The sequence below is a fragment of the Salvelinus sp. IW2-2015 genome, unplaced genomic scaffold (assembly GCF_002910315.2).
Source record: "Salvelinus sp. IW2-2015 unplaced genomic scaffold, ASM291031v2 Un_scaffold1060, whole genome shotgun sequence".
In the NCBI taxonomy this organism is placed as follows: Eukaryota; Metazoa; Chordata; class Actinopteri; order Salmoniformes; family Salmonidae; genus Salvelinus; species Salvelinus sp. IW2-2015.
In genome coordinates, this window is record NW_019942712.1 from 114,578 (window position 1) to 134,955 (window position 20,378).

Genomic DNA, 20,378 nt, shown 5'->3' on the forward strand with positions numbered 1-20,378 from the left:
TTTTGTCGACTTTTACCCTAAAATGAGAAGCTTTCACTAATGAAGTTGCTGCCGGGGATGTGGTGACAGTTTCACAATGCCTTATAGTTTGTTACTCAGGTTTGATATTGAAGATGTTTGGTCAAGAACAAAAACGGTAGGGCGGGGGGGGGGGGGGGGGGGACTTTTTGTCGACTTTTACCCTAAAATGAGAAGCTTTCACTAATGAAGTTGCTGCCGGGGATGTGGTGACAGTTTCACAATGCCTTATAGTTTGTTACTCAGGTTTGATATTGAAGATGTTTGGTCAAGAACAAAAACGGTAGGGCCATTTATTTTCACTGCTGTTGAGAGTCACTTCTCTAGTTGAAAAGGAACTACTTCTACCACTAACTGTATTGCAGTAACGGCTACTTCTCTGACTTTGTATGGAAAAGCAATTTCAAAATGGGCTCTCTCTCTCTTTTTGAAAGTGTACTTGGCTTGTTTTGGGGGAACCACTGATTTAAACATTGGTTAATTTGTTACATTTTATGTTGTAACTGGTTTGAATAATGGTAACTTTTAGTATTGAATAATATGTACAGACATGTAGTTGAAGTGACTGATTCCAACAGAGTCACTTGTTATTGAAATAATGGAAAACCTGTTATGTGATATTGTGGGAATAATCTCAGCAAAAAAAGAAACTTGCCTTTTTCAGGAMCCTGTCTTTCAAAGATAATTSGTAAAAATCCAAATAACTTCACAGAGCTTCATTGTAAAGGGTTTAAACACTGTTTCCCATGCTTGTTCATTGAATCATAAACAATTAATGAACATGCACCTGTGGAACGGTCGTTAAGACACTAACAGCTTACAGACGGTAGGTAATTAAGGTCACAGTTCTGAAAACTTAAGACACTTACACCGAGGCCTGTACTCTGGAGCGGGATCGATTGAGGTGGAGGGTCCGTTGTGGTCTGGGGCGGTGGATCACAGCATCATCGGACTGAGCTTGTTGTCATTGCAGGCAAACACTGTGCGTTACAGAGAAGGTATCCTTCTCCCTCATGTGGTACCCTTCCTGCAGGCTCATCCTGACATGACCCTCCAGCATGACAATGCCACCAGCCATACTGCTCGTTCTGTGCGTGATTTCCTGCAAGACAGGAATGTCAGTGTTCTGCCATAGCCAGCGACGAGCCCGGATCTCAATCGCATTGAGCAAGTCTGGGACCTGTTGGATCAGAGGGTGAGGACTAGGGCCGTTCCCCCCAGAAATGTCCGGGAACTTGCAGGTGCCTTGGTGGAAGAGTGGGGTAACATCTCACAGCAAGAACTGGCAAATCTGGTGAAGTCCATGAGGAGGAGATATACTGCAGTACTTAATGCAGCTGGTGGCCACACCAGATACTGACAGTTACTTTTGATTTTGACCCCCCCCCCCCGTTGTTCAGGGACACATTATTCCATTTCTGTTAGTCACATGTCTGTGGAACTTGTTCAGTTTGTCTCAGTTGTTGAATCTTATGTTCATACAAATATTTGCACGTTAAGTTTGCTGAAAATAAACGCAGTTGACAGTGAGAGGATGTTTCTTCTTTTTTTTTTGCTGAGTTTATATTGAAATATGTTATAAGAAGAGGTGCAAGTCTTGCTTGTGAATCTTAATGCATTGACATCATTGTTTTTTTATCTATTAAAAGTATCCATAACTTTTGTGAATTTTGAATAAAAAGAGTATTTAAACATATATTTTGTTATACTAACAAGAGTCCTGCTTCTATCACAGACTGGTAGGAACATTTCTACCACATCTTGACTTTGTTGTTCTTTAAAGCAGTCTTACATCCTGATAATTTTTTACGATACATTGATAATGCCTACAGTAAGAATCCATGTTTTATGTGATAAGAATAAATGCAGTCACAATATCAAAATGGTCCTTTTGTATTGCTTGAAAAAGGAAAGGTGTATTATATTAATCTGAGTGGCTGCGTGACCGGACTCTGGATGCCTCTTCCCGATGGCCAAACAAAAAGTGTCTTGTTTACAGGTGTCGTTCTTTATAAACTAGGGGACCAGTGAGGATTTCCTAAGCTGGACAACTTGTTACAGCTGTTAAGTCATTGATAATAATCAGAAAAAAGTAAAAAAATTGTCATTACATTAAGATTTAAAGGTGGGGATCAAAATTCACAAGTTGATTTAAAATCTGTGTTTAAAAGCCTTTATCATGGTTGGCGTCTTGACAGATTTGTCCAAAATAATTTGTGATAAAAAAAAGAAAACATTACTCTGTCCTTTCATGTGCTATTTTACTCTGGTAGCTTCTCTGCTGCTTTCTCCTCCCTCTTCTCAGACACCCGTGGAGATGATCGTATGTCTTCATCAGCCTGTATCATTTTCACGATTCTGTCATCAAAATATATAAAGTATATACTGACAGTTAACATTATAATTTCTCTGAGTCAATTATTTTGTTCTGTATCGTTTAACCAGTCAAACTGGAGCACCATAACACATGACAGTTTAACCAGTCATTGTGGATACTAGGGATATATAGATTTAACTTTTCATTTGACACTTTATAGCCAAGTTTTGTGCTTTAATACGGTATGTGTTCTTTATTTGACCATGGGAAATGTTTTTAAAACCAAATTTTTATACAAATGTCACTTAAAGTGCAAATCTGAAGTTCAAACAATTATGATTACCCCACCTGGTTTTGGTAAAAAGAAGAGGGACTGGGCTGGAGAAATATGACCACTCAAATTCAGACGATGGACTCGGGTTTGAGTCCCGGGTGGGATGGTGCCTGTGAGGCCATCGGAGAGGCGTGTGAGGGACTTAGTATAAAGAACGGTGGGGACACGCTCTCCCGAAGGAAGGGGGTAGTGTAGCGACCTTCAATGATGTATACAAACACTAGATTGCGGATGCTATGTATTGGCCAATGAGAGGCTTTGAACCACCGTCCGTATTGGTACTTCTGAATCCTCAGAAGGAGCAGTCCTCCATAGGAATGAATGGATCAGATCTCTTGGTGTAACGGTTTAGTTGTTGGGTGTCAGTCACTGACCACCCCCCCACGTACCTACAATTCCCAACCATACTCCCCTTATGTACAAGTCACAGGTTGCCCTATATGAGCAAATATGAAACCTTATTTCTAAATATGTCATTATTTTATTTTTTTAAGCTTTTCTACTATGACATAAGGACCTTAATTTTGACATTTCCAAATAGAAAGCCATGACCTGTAAGTGACCCACTGGGGTCAAGCCAAACAGAGCAGTTATATGCTCTGACTCGTGCCGTGTTAATGAGTCTGCAGACAATCAATCAAATGTATTTATAAAGCCCTTTTTACATCAGCCGATGTCACAAAGTGCTGTACAGAAACCCAGCCTAAAACCCCAAACCGCAAGAAATGCAGATATAGAAGCACAGTAGCTAAGAAAATCTCCCTAGAAAGTCCAGAACCTAGGAAGAAACAGGCTCTGAGGGGTGGCCTGTCTTCTTCTGGCTGTCCCGGGTGGAGATTATAACAGAACATGGTCAAGATCTTCAAAGATTCATAGATGACCAGCAGGGTCAGATAATAATAATCACAGTAGTTGTAGAGGGTGCAACAGGTCAGCACCTCAGGAGTAAATGTCAGTTGGCTTTTCATAGCTGATCAGAGTTAGATACAGCAGGTGAGGTAGAGAGAGAGTCCAAAACCGCAGGTCTGGGACAAGGTAGCACGTCCAGTGAACAGGTCAGGGTTCCATAGCCGCAGGCAGAACAGTTGAAACTGGCTCAGCAGCATGACCAGGTGGACTGGGGACAGCAAGGAGTCATCAGGCCAAGTAGTCCTGGTCCTAGGGCTCAGGTCCTGAGAGAACTTAAAATTAACACAGGCCACCGGATAGGACGGGAAAAATGCTCTCTTCCGCTGAGCTACATCCCCTTAGATTGCAACTAGTTGCGTTTGGGGATAGAGAAAAAGTGAGCCGAGGGTAAAGAATGCTGTTTAGCCCCCTCACTGCGAAATGTCTTTTGCCCTCTCCCTGGTGGTCTAGTGGTTAGGATTCGGTGCTCTCACCGCAGCGTCCCGGGTTTGATTCCCGTTCATGGAATGAATTGCTTTTGGGGAAACACTAGGCAAAAGTAAAAAACTTGTCAGAACTGCAGAAAAAGTTATCCTCCTGTGAGTCAGTGACCTAAGGATTGTTGCAATTTCAAGTACTCTCTGCTGCTTTACCTACATTCCTATCGAAGGTCAACAAGTGAAGATTTCGTCTCAGTGAAAGATAATTTGTTTGTCAAGTACATATCAAAGTGCAATGCGGTCAAAAAGTTGGCGTAAGCCACAAGAAAAATAAAATCCTTCGAGCCGGATTTGAACCAGCGACCTAAGGATTACTGCAATTTCACCTACAGTCCTCCGCTCTACCAACTGAGCTATCGAAGGGTGACAAACACAGCCTAACGCCATCACCTAGATGGTCATAAGTTCTGCAGAAGCATATGTTCCCTTTAAAAAGTTGGTTTCAGAGCTGGTCATGGGTGCACCTCAGCCACGCTCAAGATCCTAAACGATTTCATAACCGCCATCGATAAGAGACATTACTGTGCAGCTGTATTTGTCGACTTGGCTAAGGCTTTCGACTCTGTCAATCACAACATTCTTATTGGCAGATTCAACAGCCTTGGCTTCTCAAATGATTGCCTCGCCTGGTTCACCAACTACTTCTCTGATAGAGTTCAGTGTGTCAAATTGGAGGGCCTGTTGTCCGGACCTCTGGCAGTCTCTATGGGGGTGACACAGGGTTCAATTCTCGGGCCGACTCTCTTCTCTGTATGTATTAATGATGTCGCTCTTGTTGCCGGTGATTCTTTGATCCACCTCTACGCAGACGACACCATTCTGTATACCTCTGGCCCTTCTTTGGACACTGTATTAACTAACCTCCAGACGAGCTTCAATGCCATACAACTCTCCTTCTGTGGCCTCCAACTGCTCTTAAATACAAGTAAAACTAAATGCATGCTCTTCAACCGATCGCTGCCCGCACCTGCCCGCCCGTCCAGCATCACTACTCTGGACGCTTCTGACCTCGAATATGTGAACAACTAAAAATACCTAGCTGTCTGGTTAGACTGTAAACTCTCCTTCCAGACTCACATTAAACATCTCCAATCCAACATTTTATCTAGAATCGGCTTCCTATTTTGCAACAAAGCATCCTTCACTCATGCTGCCAAACATACCCTCGTAAAACTGACCATCCTACCGATCCTCAACGATGTTATTTACAAAATAGCCTCCATCACTACTCAGCAAATTGGATGCAGTCTATCACAGTGCCATCCGTTTTGTCACCAAAGCCCCATATACTACCCACCACTGCGACCTGTACGCTCTCGTTGGCTGGCCCTCGCTTCATACTCGTCGCCAAACCCACTGGCTCCAGGTCATCTACAAGTCTCTGCTTGGTAAAGCCCCGCCTTATCTCAGCTCACTGGTCACCATAGCAGCACCCACCCGTAGCACGCGCTCCAGCAGGTATATCTCACTAGTCACCCCCAAAGCCAATTCTTCCTTTGGCCGCCTCTCCTTCCAGTTCTCTGCTGCCAATGACTGTAACAAACTGCAAAAATTACTAAAGTTGGAGACTTATCTCCCTCACTAGCTTTAAGCACCAGTTGTCAGAGCTGCTCACTGCATCTGTAAATAGCCCATCCAACTACCTCATCCCCATACTGTATTTATTAGTCTTGCTCCTTTGCACCCCAGTATCTCTACTTGCACATTCATCTTCTGCACATCTACCATTCCAGTGTTTAATTGCTATATTGTAATTACTTCGCCACCATGGCCTATTTATTGCCTTACCTCCCTTATCCTACCTCATTTGCACATGCTGTATATAGACTTTTTCTACTGTATTATTGATTGTATGTTTGTTTATTCCATGTGAAACTCTGTGCTGTTGTATGTGTCGAACTGCTTTGCTTTCTCTTGGCCAGGTCGCAGTTGCAAATGAGAACTTGTTCTCAACTAGCCTACCTGGTTAAATAAAGGTGAAATAAATAAAAAAATAAAGATTGTCAGATCCAACAGAAGATCTCTTTATTTCTTGGGACCTAGAACTAGCATCTCTGTTTTGTCCGAGTTTAAAAGTAAAACATTCGCCGATATCTACTTCCTTATGTCTGAAACACAGGCTTCCAGGAACGGCAATTTTGGGGCTTCACCATGTTTCATCAAAATGCACAGCTGTGTATCATCCACATAGCAGTGAAAGTTAACATTATGTTTCAAATATAGTGAAAACAATAGTGGTCCTAAAACGGAACCCTGAGGAACAACGACATTTACAGTTGATTTGTCAGAAGACAAACCATCCACAGAGACAAACATATCTTTCCGACAGATAAAAACTAAACCAGGCCAGAACTTGTCCGTGTAGACCAATTTGGGTTTCCAATCTCTCCAAAAGAATGTGGTGATCGATGGTTTCAAAAGCAGCACTAAGGTCTAGGAGCATGAGGATAGATGCAGAGCCTTGGTCTGACGCCATTAAAAAGTAATTTACCACCTTCACGAGTGCAGTCTTAGTGCTATGATTGGGTTTGAAACCAGACTGAAGAGTTTCGTATACATTATTTGTCTTCAGGAAGGCAGTGAGTTGCTGCGCAACAGCTTTTTCAAAAGAAATTGAGAGGAATGGGAGATTCGATTTTGGCCGATAGTTTTTTATATTTTCTGGGTCAAGGTTTGGCTTTTTCAAGAGAGGCTTTATTACTGCCACTTTTAGTGAGTTTGGTACACATCCGGTGGATAGAGAGCCATTTATTATATTCAACATAGGAGGGCCAAGCACAGGAAACAGTTCATTCAGTAGTTTAGTTGAAATAGGGTCCAGTATGCAACTTGAAGGTTTAGAGGCCAAGACTATTTTCATCAATGTGTCAAGAGACATAGTATTAAAAACCTTCAGTGTCTCCCTTGATCCTAGGTCCTAGCAGTGTTGTGCAGATTCAGGATAACTGAGCTTTGGAGAAATATGCAGATTTAAAGAGGAGTCCGTAATTTGTTTTCTTTGACGAAAAGATCACGATCCCTAGTAGTTCATAAATGTATCACTGCTGAAGTGAAAGCCATCCTCTCTTTGGGAATGCTGCTTTTTAGTTAGCTTTGCGACAGTCTCAAATACATTTTGGATTGTTCTTATTCTCCTCAATTAAGTTGGAAAAATACGATGATCGAGCAGCAGTGAGGGCTCTTCAATACTGCACGGTATTGTCTTTCCAAGCTAGTCGGAGGACTTCCAGTTTGTTGTAGCGCCATTTCGTTCCAATTTTGTGGAAGCTTGCTTTAGGGCTCGGGGAATTTCTGTATACCAGGGAGCTAGTTTCTTAGGGGTGCGACCTCATCTTGGGTATTACGCAAGGTTAAATGTAGTTCCTCAGTTAGGTTGTTAACCGATTTTTGTACTCTGACGTCCTTGGGTAGGTGGAGGGAGTCGAAGGGCATCGAGGAATCTTTGGGTTGTCCGAGAATTTATAGCACAGCTTTTGATGATCCTTGGTTGGGGACTGAGCAGAATATGTGTTGCAATTGCAAACGTAATAAAATGGTGGTCCGATAGTCCAGGATTATGAGGAACAACATTAAGATCTACAAGATTTATTCCACGGGACAAAACTAGGTCCAGAGTATGACTGTGGCAGTGATTAGGTCCGGAGACATGCTGGACAAAACCCACTAAGTCGATGACGGCTCCGAAAGCCTTTTGGAATGGGTCTGTGGACTTTTCCATGTGAATATTAAAGTCTCCAAAAATTAGAATGTTATCTGCCATGACTACAAGGTCCGATAGGAATTCAGGGAACTCAGTGAAGAACGCTGTATACGGCCCAGGAGGCCTGTAAACAGTAGCTATAAGAAGTGATTTAGTAGGCTGCATAATTTTCATGACTAGAAGCTCAAAAGACAAAAAAAAATGTTTCTTTGTAAATTGAAATTTGCTATCGTAAATGTTAGCAACACCTCCGCCTTTGCTGGATGCGCGGGGGATATGGTCACTAGTGTAACCAGGAGGTGAGGCCTCATTTAACACAGTAAATTCATCAGGCTTAAGCCACGTTTCAGTCAGGCCAATCACATCAAGATTATGAGCAGACAATACCTGCTATATGGGTACTCCAAATTCATGCCCGGGTGAGACAAATGCAAATAAGTTCTGCTTAAATCCTAGCCCATGTGCGGGTGGAAGGAGAAACACACTTCACACTACAACTGGAATGGTCTTTTTCGTTGCATGTTAGGAGAACTAGGTTAAGGTTAGGAAAATGCTCTCCTAACCTGCCCACGAAATTCACTTCCGGTTGTAGCTGTATCAAAGCGGCGTGAAAGGAGTGTGTCCCTGGGTGGAAGTCCTGTAGATGTGCTCGCTAAACAGGTCCTTAGGAGAGAGGGGGTGGAGTGCCAAAAGAGCAAGGCAGCGGCTAAGGGAATGATAAGAACAGTGGTGGTACAGAGATGACAGGAGCAGTGGAACACAAACACTAAGGTCAAGCATATTTTTTATTTAACTAGGCAAGTCGGTTTAAGAACAAATTCGTATTTACAATGGCGGCCTACAACCGGCCAAACTCGGTTGATTTTGGGCCAATTGTGCGCCGCCCTATGGGACTCCCAATCACGGCCGGTTGTGATACAGCCTGGATTCGAACCAGGGTGTCTGTAGTGACTGAGATGTAGTGCCTTAGCATCGTGCCTATGCCTATCATTAGTCACTTTAAATAACACCACTTTAATAATGTTTACAAATCCTACATTACGCGTCTCGTATATACCGCTCTACTCCATCTACTGCATCTTGCCTATGCCGCACAGCCATCGCTCATCCATATATTTATATGTACCTATTCATCCCTTACATTTGTGTGTATAAGGTAGTGGTTGTGAATTTGTGAGATATTACTGCATTGTCGGAACTAGAAGCAAAAGCATTTTGCTACACTCGCATTAACATCTGCTAACCATGTGTATGTGACCAATAAAATTTGATTTAGATTTCGACCTCTGTGACACACACACACACAGAGTACAAAGTAAAGTAGGGGAGGATGGTAGAAAGAGACAGTAGAGAGGAGGTCATCTATACATGGCTACGGGTGGGAAACAACAGGGTTGAGACATTTAATGTGATAGGAAAGCATATTACTGTCAGGAAACAGAGACAGTGGAGCATGTGCTGATACAGTGTGAGTGTATGAGGGGGAAAGAGAGACTGAGATCCAGTATGAGGGAGAAGGGGATACAGCAATTGAGTTTAAAGAGCAAACTGTGTAAAACATCAGAGACAGTCTCATGTGTTTATCAAATGGGGCTGGCGGGTAGGATTGAGTTCCTCCTTGTCTCTGGCACACGCTCCAGTACAGTGGGTGGCGGTAATGCACCATAACGTTGGATGCCAACAGCAGATAAAGACAGAAGAAGATACCCACTTTTTTTGGGGGGGGGAGTAGAGTTCATTCGACAAAGGTGGGGGAAAAAACGAGGCAAAACATTTCGATGGATACGCCAGCGTCATTAAGCTAGCTAATTTTTAAATAATATATATATATATATATATAGCTAGCTCTCATTCGACATGTCTGAAAGAAGACTCGCGAAGGTTACACAAGTGGAGCAGGGTAAGAGTACTCTTTTCCCCCAAACACCTATATTATGACTCACAAGGTCTCAAATGTTAGCTAACTCCTGACTTTCTGTAAGTTAATATTTAGTCTAGCTTTTTAGTTTTGTTTTTGTATCGCTGCGAATACGTTTTAAGCGGTCTCAGGAATTAACTTGGATATCTCTTATCTTATGAACCTAAGCTAGCTGCTAACTATTAGCTAGTAACGTTAGCTAACATGACGTGTGTGTGCCCTGCTGACATTTGTGTTTTTTCCTGCTATTCTTAGACCCCGGAGACATCCACAATATGGTAAATACCAAGCTGAATGTTTAGTTAGCAACTGTTGTAGGGATTACATTTGAATTTGTGTACTGGCGTTAGAGGCAAGGTGGGGGGGGAGAGACCTTTGTGAAGTGGGGGGGGGGGGGTCTAAGGTCATTCTCACGAACAGTCAACAAAATGTCAGTTTTCACATGTCTTGATCTGAGATTAGGACCTGTATTTATCTATTTTATAATTATATTTTTCCAACAATTTCCCCCAAATAATTACAATTTTTTTGAAGCAAGTTCTCCGTTTGATGGAAGGCCTACATTATGAGTAAATAGCCACAGTACTTGGCCATGTAAAACTAACTTCAAATCAAATTTTATTAGTCACATACACATGGTTAGCAGATGTTAATGCGAGTGTAGCGAAATGCTTGTGCTTCTAGTTCCGACAATGCAGTAATAACCAACAGTAATCTAACCTAACAATTCCACGCTACTACCTTACACACACACACAAGTGTGAAGGGATAAAGAATATGTACATAAAGATATATGGATGAGTGGTGGTACAGAAGGAATGGAGATGCAGTAGATGGTATAGAGTACGGTATATACATATGAGATGAGTACTGTAGGGTATGTAAACATAAAGTGGCATAGTTTAAAGTGGCTAGTGGTACATGTATTGCATAAAGATGGCAAGATGCAGTAGATGATATAGAGTACAGTATATACATATGAGATGGGTAATGTAGGGTATGTAAACATTGTATTAAGTGGCATTGCTTAAAGTGGCTAGTGGTACAGCCTTTGTGTTCCCAGTAAACGTGCTGGAGGTTGCACGGAATTCAATGTTAAACTTTGCGCTAAGCAAACCTGAAATATGCTCAGTGCTGGGGAAAAAAGCAAGGAAACCAGGGAATTGATTTAAAGTTCCCATAATTGTGCAACCCTATCTAAGACATGTATAAAATGCATCTCTGTACTTACTTTCCCGCCTCGTTCTTTTTCAGCATGCCGTAATGGATTTTGTAAGAGTACAGTCTCATGGGCTAAACATTGGATATCTTGGTAAGAACTGGTATTAAAAGCAATGCCTAGTGCAGGGTTTCCCAAACTCTGTCCTCAAACCCCAAGGGGTGCACGTTTTTGTCCTCCTTTGTCCATCGTTACCAAGTTTAACTTTACGGTGTCCCTTCGCCCATACCCGGGCGTGAACCAGGGACCCTCTGCAGACATCAACAACAGTCACCCACGAAGCATCGTTACCCATCGCTCCACAAAAGCCGCGGCCCGTGCACAGCAAGGGGAACCACTACTTCAAGGTCTCAAAGCGAGTGACGTAGCCGATTGAAAAGCTATTAGCGCGCACCACCGCTAACTAGCTAGCCATTTCACATCCGTTACACTAGCACTACACGGCTGATTCAAATAATCAACTAATCATCAAGCTTTGATTATTTGAGTCAGCTGTGTAGAGTTGGGGCGAAAACCTAAACGTGCACCACTTGGTGGTCCAGAGGACTGAGTTTGGGGAAACGCTTGCCGAGTGCTAGCACAGTATGAATGCAAATAACATTGAAGACGTGTTTATTAGGATTTTTGTACCGAGATGACTTATCAGAATATGTATTAGATGAATAACATGTTTGTATCACGTCAGTCGCCTTGTTTCAAAAATAATAAATGTCACTGGACCTGGAAAGATTAGTCATATTTAAACAAGATGTGACAGAAAAATTAGTTTGAATCTATGCTGTTCCCAACGTCTAGCTCTATTGTTTACTGTGAATTAGGCTACTAACAATTTCCATTCTTTTCACAAAGGTTTGGATTTTGTAACCCATGAATATTACTCGGGTGAAGACTTTTATGACAGCGATTATGAAGATCACCATGATAGAAAGTCATACTGTGGATTTTCCAGAAACTTCTTATCTAACTCGAGCTCTTCATGCCAACCCACCACTCTGCATTACAATCAACCACCTAAAGCAGCCTCTAAACCATCTCCAGATAATGTCAGTATTTTACAATCTCCTGTTAATCTAATGGAAAAAGTCTTGCTTTGATTGCTACAAAACCTTTTTGAATAATCTTGTATTCTACTTAAATAAATATGTCTTCATTCTGCAGCCTGCCGTGAGAGAACTTGAGGTATTGAAAGACTACCGAAAGAGCAAAGTCAAGGCTGAGAAGAAGCGGATTAAGAAAATTGTGAGTTTTGGGGTGAAAGGTTTGAAGTCAACTAGTCCCCCCCCMCCCCCCCYCCCAATTTACCCATACTCGTCAGGAGGTTAGTGGGTTTAGGAAAGCTCAGACAATATAAACAAAGTTCTACTTTCTCAATTTCTGTCCTACAGAAACAAAAAGAAAGAAGACTGCTTGAGAAGTTGGAGAAAGAACAACAGAACCCAGTGACAGAAGTCAAGGTGAGTGCTATATCAACTCAGCTGATTTAACAATGTTCATTATATTTAATAAAAGCGAAAGCAAGCACACCTTGGTTTATTATATCAGTTTAAGTAAGTCAAAATAATTGTTATGTATGATTTTCTCTCTTGACATATGAATGTTGACTGTTCACAGCTTGATGCAGAGAGTACAGTAAATGAGAAGTGTAACAAGACTAGTACCAGCGCTAAAGGGGCTCTCGCTCAGGGCATGCAGGACTTGTCTGTCACGGATAGCGGAGACAGCAGCGGAGAGTCCAGCGACGGTGAGGAGAGTGAAGAGGAGAGCATACACAGCAACTCGGAGGTAACCAAACTAAAATGGTGGCTTTACATTTGTGAGTATGTGATCTGCTACACTAGGAGCATAGCGTTAGCAGGGGTTAGTGATAATAATAAAAAATATGCATGTGTGTGAAAACAACCAAACTATAGCATTTCAGTAGCCTAAAACTGATATTTCTGGTTCCTCCCCATTGTTTAAATGAAAGACAGACAATGTATGGCAGCCAAGAAAGTTGAGCCTTTTCTGAGAATGTTTTGATATCAACCAAAATGCAAAGAATTCCAGGATAGATCTTTCTGCTTTCTCCTTTTATGTGTAGGTGAAAGGCAGCGAACATATGGCTCCTCCCCTATGCATAGGATACATTTTCGGGCAAGTGATCGTAGTAACAGGATTAACTTGCCTGATGGTCAAGTGTCGTTTAGAAGTTAATTTCATACCCTGCGTTGGCATAATGCAGTGTTCATTTAATCAACAATACCTCCAAAAAATGTACAACATATTATCCTTAGTGAAAACAGATTAATATAACGAGATGAGATGCAGTTAAAAAAAAAAAAAAAAAAACATTAATTGTAGCAAATTAGTTTTCATTTCAGTTGACAAAAAATGTGACGAGACGAGAATTCCACGTTAGACTAAAGAACATTTAAATTTTGACACGAAGCTCCTTTTCATCTGTGTTGTCCAATCAAAAGCATGCATGACTTTTGCAGAATATTTCATGCAATCCTCTCATTGCGCAACTGAAAGATGTTGATACTGCCACAGTCTGATTGAGCAGGTCTAACCGGCTCTCCCACGTAACTCCCGAACGGTTACTTCAGTCACTGGAGCGCAGCCAGGACACTTCGATTGCAACTAAACTAGAAACAATGTTATTACTTCTCTTACTTTCATGCAAGATATATTTTTTTGCTTTGATCACATCAGAAACTGTCCACAAATGTGAGTTTATTTTTTTATTGGAAAATATTCATGCTATTTGCTGAGTATTGGGATTACAGTAATATTTCTGGCATTTTTGGAATGCTCAGATTCTCCACTTTTTTTCCACTGTCAGGTCATGATGAAAATAGCTGTATCCCTAAATTGTTTAACCTGTCGTCTAGGCTGTAATTAATCATGGCTGGCATCGGTTTACAATCTGCCACAATAGCAATATTTCAAGTTTTCAATGTCATGTGCACAAGTACAGTGACATGCCTTTTCTTACAAGCTATAAAACCCAACAGTGCACTAATCAATATCAGTGTAGCACTAAAAATAACATACTGTAGTGTCAGCTTTACGATGGGATAGTAGGCCCAGTTGGACACGGCTATCTGAATGTTCACATGATGGAAAATGCGTTATTTCTTGGGAGGGGAAATGCACTGACTAAAACTAAACACATTGTCCCGAGTTTTAGTCAACAAATAATTAAAACTAAGAACAAATTTACTAAAATGGGACTAAGACTATAAAAGTTATTTATAGTCATTAAGACTTAAACCAAATCTCAAAATAGCTGACTAAATTAACACTGGCGTAACAGAAAGCAGTCTGTCATTGTTGGTTTTTAACTGCTACTCCAGAAGCAAAAAAACACTTTCAAGTTTCTATTTAGGAGAAAATAGACTGGGGTCCATTTTGATGCTTTTTTTTCTCTTCCCATATTTCCACCAGGAACTGGAACTAGATATGACCAGCAGTTTTGTATCCAAGGCTGCTGATATAGCAAAGCGTCAACTGGAACAGAAGCCTAGGTCAGAATGGAAGGAGAAAAAGAAAACCAGTCAACCGAAGGAGAAACCAAATAAAGAAAGGAAAGATATACAAAAGGTGTGGTAATCTTTCCTATTGAATGCTGAAGGTGTACATAAAGCCAGGAATACACTGTACAATATTAAACCCCGAAATATATGGCGCACACTGTACGATAAACCAGCGGTTAAATCTTGCTGTTGCTATCGGTAGCGTGTACGATGGACGCCCCCTCACTTAGCAGCTGTTTTTCCCCAAATGACATGTATACGATTTCAACGAGAGATGGGTAAACCGTTATGAATATTGACAGGGAGAAATGGAAGTGCATAAAATAATTAGTTGAGGCATTGGGTATGTTGTTGAAGTGGATTGACTGCAGTGTGAGCTGACTCTATCCTACTGATTGAGCAATTTCACAGCGGACCAGTTTATTCACTCATCATGCATTTCTATTGGCTGGTGCACCATTTCTATTGGCTATCAGAACGCATCACCTGTCACACTGCAGGAGCTCCGACAAAACATTTGGATATGAGACTTTTCATCATGTGGGGGTCACGATGTTGTCTGGAGAACATGGGGGGGCATTTAATCTACTTCGTTGCCCCCCCCCCCCCGTGACACTGTATGCATCAAGATTGAAATACAATCCAGAAAAATTCTCTGCGACAAGTGAAATCGTAGAAATATCCTTCTATCATGCAGTATATGCCCGCTTTAAGTATTCTGGATGTGTAAACTGTCTTGTTTATCCTTGCACAGAATTCTCCTGTACCCAACACCGAGGATATAGTTAAAAGGAGTACAGAGCTGGCTGGTAAGTTTCTCTTCAGAAGTGGTTATACATAATATTAATATTATTATTAAAGAACTTCCCTCATTATTTCAGAACATTTTGTCCAAAAGTTGCAAAAGTGAGTATTCTAGACCAGTTACTTGAAAGGAACACCTGATTTTGAATTTGGCAACTTTTTTTTTCTTCTCTCCACAGTAATTGGTAATCAGTTTGCCAGCGGTGGACATTTTGACATGGCTGTTAAGTATTTTACAGATGCAATTAAGTACAACCCTGCAGAGTTTAGGTGAGAAACTACAATCCTCTTGAAATATCAAACTGTTCACCAATTATTTTTGAATAAATGTGATTTTAAATGGTTTCCTGGCCTCATGATTTGCATCATGATTTTTCCCCCCTTTTACAGTATTGATAGGTTCCTAGACTGTGCCTTCAACTAGGATAATTGATTTGGTTTAAATGACACCACTTTCTCAGGTTTTCAATGTGCTTTACAACTAAAACAAACTACTTTTGTGTTTCAGGCTGTTTGGCAACCGGTCGTTCTGTTATGAGAAGATGCAGGACTATGAGAGAGCCCTGGCTGATGCGGAGTTAGCACTCAACATGAGTCCTGGCTGGGTCAAAGGCCTCTACAGAAAAGGCAGAGCTCTTGCAGGGCTGAAGGTAATGTCTGATGCCAGGGTCAGTTATCGAGCTTTGGACCATTATCCACTCACTGGATGCCTTTCAAACTTGATTACATTTTTTGTAGAATTTCTATTTGAGAACAAGAAATGTCAACTATCCCCCTTTTTGTAACCATGCCAAGTTGTGTACTTCCTGTCATTTCTCCAATCATGAATCGGTACATGAGCTTGTGCCTCAGATGTTGCGAATGCAGTTTTATCTTTTTTTGTTTACTATTCAGACTGAGAATTTTACATTTTAGCGTAGAGAATTTACAATCATTTCCCCCACAGAGATACGATGAAGCCGCCCAGGCCTTAAAGGAAGTGTTAAGGTTGGACAGTTCCTGTACAGATGCCGCCCAGGAACTTATGAGGGTCCAGATAACACAGCTAATGGTCAGCAACATGACGATGCAGAGTTATCACACACCAACTGCATTAGGACAATTTTTTTATAAACATGGAAGGAGACTATTTAGTCTCTTATGGGTTACTGTAGTAGAAAGGATGTAAAACTGGTTGGACTCAATAGTAGTCAAATACCATTGAACGGCGTTACATATTTCTGATACAATGATTCTGGGGTTTTGTGGTCTCGTTGCAGGGGTTTGGCTTTTCTCGGGAACAGAGCTCAAATGCCTTGATAATTCACGGGAACATGGAGAAATCCCTTGAGGCACTGTCCAAAATATCTGGTAAGAGCATCTGTAGGTTTCTCCTCTGTGTAGGTAGGCTACTTGACACAGTGGGGCAAAAAAAGTATTTAGTCAGCCACCAATTGTGCAAGTTCTCCCACTTAAAAAGATGAGAGAGGCCTGTAATTTTCATCATAGGTACACTTCAACTATGACAGACAAAATGAGGGGGGGGGGGAATCCAGAAAATCACATTGTAGGATTTTTTATGAATTTATTTGCAAATTATGGTGGAAAATAAGTATTTGGTCAATAACAAAAGTTTATCTCAATACTTGGCAATGACAGAGGTCAAACGTTTTCTGTAAGTCTTTACAAGGTTTTCACACACTGTTGCTGGTATTTTGGCCCATTCCTCCATGCAGATCTCCTCTAGAGCAGTGATGTATACACTGTTGGGAGTCCAGAGTTATTTGAACTGAGAATCCTCAGACATTTAGGGACTTGTTCTTGTTTTAGGAATCCTCTATAATGGCAGTTATCCAACTGCAAGTGTTGCCTATCCTGCCAAAGTGGACAGTGTCTACAGCACCTCTACAACATCAGCGTTCCCGTCAGCCCCAAAACCTCATCAGGCCCAGCATTCACAAAGCCTTCAGAACAGACCCAAGACCATCACCCCCACAAGGATCACGTCGGAAAACTTTTCTGTTGAAACGTAAGTTTGCTATCTAGTTTGGATGTTTTTCCAGTGACATGAAAATGTAATATTAGAGATACAGTGTCTGTTTGATGTAAATTGCCACTGGTTGTTATGGGTGTTTGGTAGGTGTAGCAATTTGATATGTGCTTTTACTTACAGTAAATTATACCCCATTTGGGTTGGAAACTTGGTCCCTTCAGCAACAGAGGCTATGATTATAGAGAGATTTGCAGGGTAAGTGAATGCACCACATATATTTTAATTGAACCCCTCAGGGAAGTGGGGCAGTAAGAAAGATCTTATTTACACACCATTCATTAGATATTGAGGCGGAAGGTAGCCTAAGTGGTTAGAACGTTGGGCCGGTAACCGAAAGGTTGCTGGATCGAATCCTCGAGCTGACGAGGTGAACATCTGTTCTGCCCCTGAACAAGGCAGTTAACCCACTGTTCCCCGGTAGGCCGTCATTGTAAATAAGAATTTTCCCGAACTGACTTGCCTAGTTACAAAATCTATACAGTGTTCTGCCACAGCCAATCACCTTACCCAGGTTTCCAGATTTTGTTTGACAACTATGCTTGAGTAGGAAACTAAGCTATGAACTAGGCACGCTTGAAACTATCCTTGTGTAATCAGTCCACCCGTCCCCTGCTTGTTAGACTTCTGCATTTCTAATCAATGTCTCTTTCATTGCAGAGCTGGGCCAATCCATAGTATTAAACTTCTGCATTCTAGACGATGTGCTTTTATTAACTACTTGGACCCAGACTGTTGTGAGATTGCTTTGACTTTTCATGTAAGTGTCTTTACAACATGCAGACTTGCACTAAGGCCCCTTGGTCTTATGCGCTAGTGTCTGCCCATTTCGTTCTACTTGATTCTGTATTTTTGAGTAACATGGTTTGGTTTCACACACTATGTTTCTTAATTCATTGTGTTCAGACTTCAATTCCTCTTGATGATTATTGGAGGATTGGCTCTAAGGTCAGTCTGTCTCTGACCACCTCCTCCAATGAACTTAGAGAGGATTTGAGGAAACAATGACAGAAGGCAAGGATTTGAGACTGCTAGTATAGTTTTCAGGCAGTCTTGGTCTTAATTGGATGTTTCCTGCAAGCCTCTGACCTCTTGGGTAATAATTGTGTTTGTCTGCCATCTTAAAGGGGATGGAGCTCAATGGGTCCAAGATCTTAGTGCGCTACCCTGACAGGAACCCAACACACCTGGGCATAGCCAAGGACGCCCATAAAGCTCAGGACCTGCCTTCCAATAACACGTATGTAGGATCTATTGGACTAATAGCGAAAGGGCAAAATATAGTACTGTCCCTGGTTTTTGATCTTGAAATTGTTTGCTTCCTGCTCTAGCAGTGAGTAGCCTATTGAAAATCATAAATTGTTGGCACAGTAAAAAATGACTAGAAAGGGTAAATGTGTTTGGGCAACACCCTCCTTTGGGCTGGCATGCATTTATTGGCTGTTTTTATAGTTGATGATATTTGTGACTTTTCTATCCTTTTGTAGAAAGGAGTGCTTCTTCTGGAGGAACCTGGGCTGCGACAGGAGGCCGAACTGCCCATACAGGCACATCCCAGACCACCATGGCGTTGACAAGGGCAAGGGCAAGACCTCAGCCCAGTGAACCCGTCGACTTCAACACAGTCAAACTCATGACTTAGCGCTGCTGAAGAGGCTACTCCATTCAGGATTTTAAATGGTTCATATTATGCTTTTAAGCAGTGATTCACAAGCATTGCACACAATTTTGGATTGAGGCTATTTCCTAGTGGGATTAAAAGGCTTTTAGAGGCCATAAAATGTTTGGTTTTATGTACATGGTTTATTTTTAAGATGTGAATTGGTCAAGGAATTTAGGTGTTTTGAAACAGGCAATCTTGTTTGGCACCTTTTTCCCCTACCCTGTCTACACCAAATGTTAGCTCTTGCTAAAGCCCATATGATGGATCATATTGGAGAAATGTCACTAATGACTTAGCCTCATCATTGTGTTCAGTGGTATTCTCTGTTGCCTGCTAATTATGAACGTTGGTCCATATAAACATCTGTTCGGATCGTGTTAAGTCAAGTAATTCTGCGTTAATCATTAACTGGTACAAATAATTTCCTGACACTTTGTTCGTGTTCCTGTAATTGCGATCTTATTCAGGACGATGCATTACGGAATGGTCCGATATATAGTGTGTGGAACAGACAGATTCCCTGACGCAAAATACGGAAGTCAGTTCAACAAATTAAGCTTTTTAACAAGGAGTGACGGTGTTGTGATATCGGCCCAATTATGTGGCGCAGAAAAATATGGCAAACTGGTTGCATCATAGTTTCAATGTAATTTCAACCCCCCCCCAAAATAAATGGAATAACTTGCATCAACGTGGAAAACTGATTTCGTTGGCAGAAACTCGTCACCGTAAGGATATTTTTGTATAATTTTTTTCCCCCACTCTAAATTCAATGACATGGTGATTTTTTGTTGATTTCACGTAGAATTCGTGTTATTTGACAACTCGGCGATATTTGGTCAATCAAAACTAGACATTGAACTGACATCTGTGGGTAGTAATTACAAATGTTTTTTTGTTTTTTTTTCAAAGATTTTGTACTGATCAGTAAACCTGGCTGTCTATGGTGAAAATGTAACCTTCAAATTAAGATTTTTTTGTAATGTCTTCGGTTGAATCGGTTCAATAAATTACATCACGCTTGGTCATTTCTTTCAAACTTATATTTTTGAAAATATTAAAAAGTTTTCATGCATTTTCTCTTGTGACATTAACATGTCTTTATGACAGTAAAATCACCAATCTTTCTTATAACATCGAAAGAAAGGTGCTTCATGGTTTGTACTGATGTTAACCGTGCTAAGCGCTTGACAGTCACTATGCAGAAGGAAGAACGCTTACTAGCGATGGTATTGAATTCCTGCAAGTCAACCAGTAGGTGGCAGCACAGGCTTGGCGTCCACAGGAGGGAATACTGAGGAAGGGGGGGGGGAGTTCTACAAAGCTATATGGAATTGTTTTATGGTTATATGAAGGATAATTAAGCTTTTTGATTTGGAATTTTAAGACCCCTTGAAGTATAAAACATACAGTACCAGTCAAAGGTTTGGACACCCACTCATTCAAGGGTTTTTCTTTATTTGTACTTTT

At 41.2% G+C, this 20,378-nt stretch overlaps 2 protein-coding genes and 1 non-coding gene across 3 annotated transcripts in view; 2 read left to right on the top strand and 1 right to left on the bottom strand.

Moving 5' to 3' along the window:
* Nucleotides 1-1,273, top strand: part of mfsd8 (major facilitator superfamily domain containing 8) — a 16,535-nt gene extending 15,262 nt beyond the window's left edge. Inside the window, exon 12 of the mRNA XM_024136974.2 lies at nt 1,132-1,273. Within this exon, the coding sequence (XP_023992742.2) occupies nt 1,132-1,185 (54 nt within the window). The 3' untranslated portion in view covers nt 1,186-1,273. The remainder of the gene's footprint in view (nt 1-1,131) is intronic.
* Nucleotides 1,274-4,333: 3,060 nt separating this feature from the next.
* trnay-gua (transfer RNA tyrosine (anticodon GUA)) lies at nt 4,334-4,420 on the bottom strand. Its single transcript is given in 2 exon segments — nt 4,334-4,369; nt 4,384-4,420. It is a non-coding gene; the product is annotated as a tRNA-Tyr (tRNA).
* Nucleotides 4,421-9,473: 5,053 nt separating this feature from the next.
* On the top strand, nt 9,474-19,289 carry si:dkey-33c12.4 (tetratricopeptide repeat protein 31). The gene is made up of 18 exons (XM_024136975.2): nt 9,474-9,657; nt 9,931-9,953; nt 10,930-10,987; nt 11,744-11,937; nt 12,053-12,133; nt 12,280-12,348; nt 12,506-12,676; nt 14,324-14,479; nt 15,167-15,221; nt 15,396-15,486; nt 15,725-15,866; nt 16,163-16,267; nt 16,476-16,566; nt 17,026-17,224; nt 17,369-17,443; nt 17,906-18,005; nt 18,373-18,485; nt 18,733-19,289. The coding sequence occupies exons 1-18, from the start codon at nt 9,615-9,617 to the stop codon at nt 18,848-18,850; spliced, it is 1,884 nt and encodes a 627-aa protein (XP_023992743.1). The 5' UTR covers nt 9,474-9,614; the 3' UTR covers nt 18,851-19,289.
* The last annotated feature ends 1,089 nt before the right edge of the window (nt 19,290-20,378 follow it).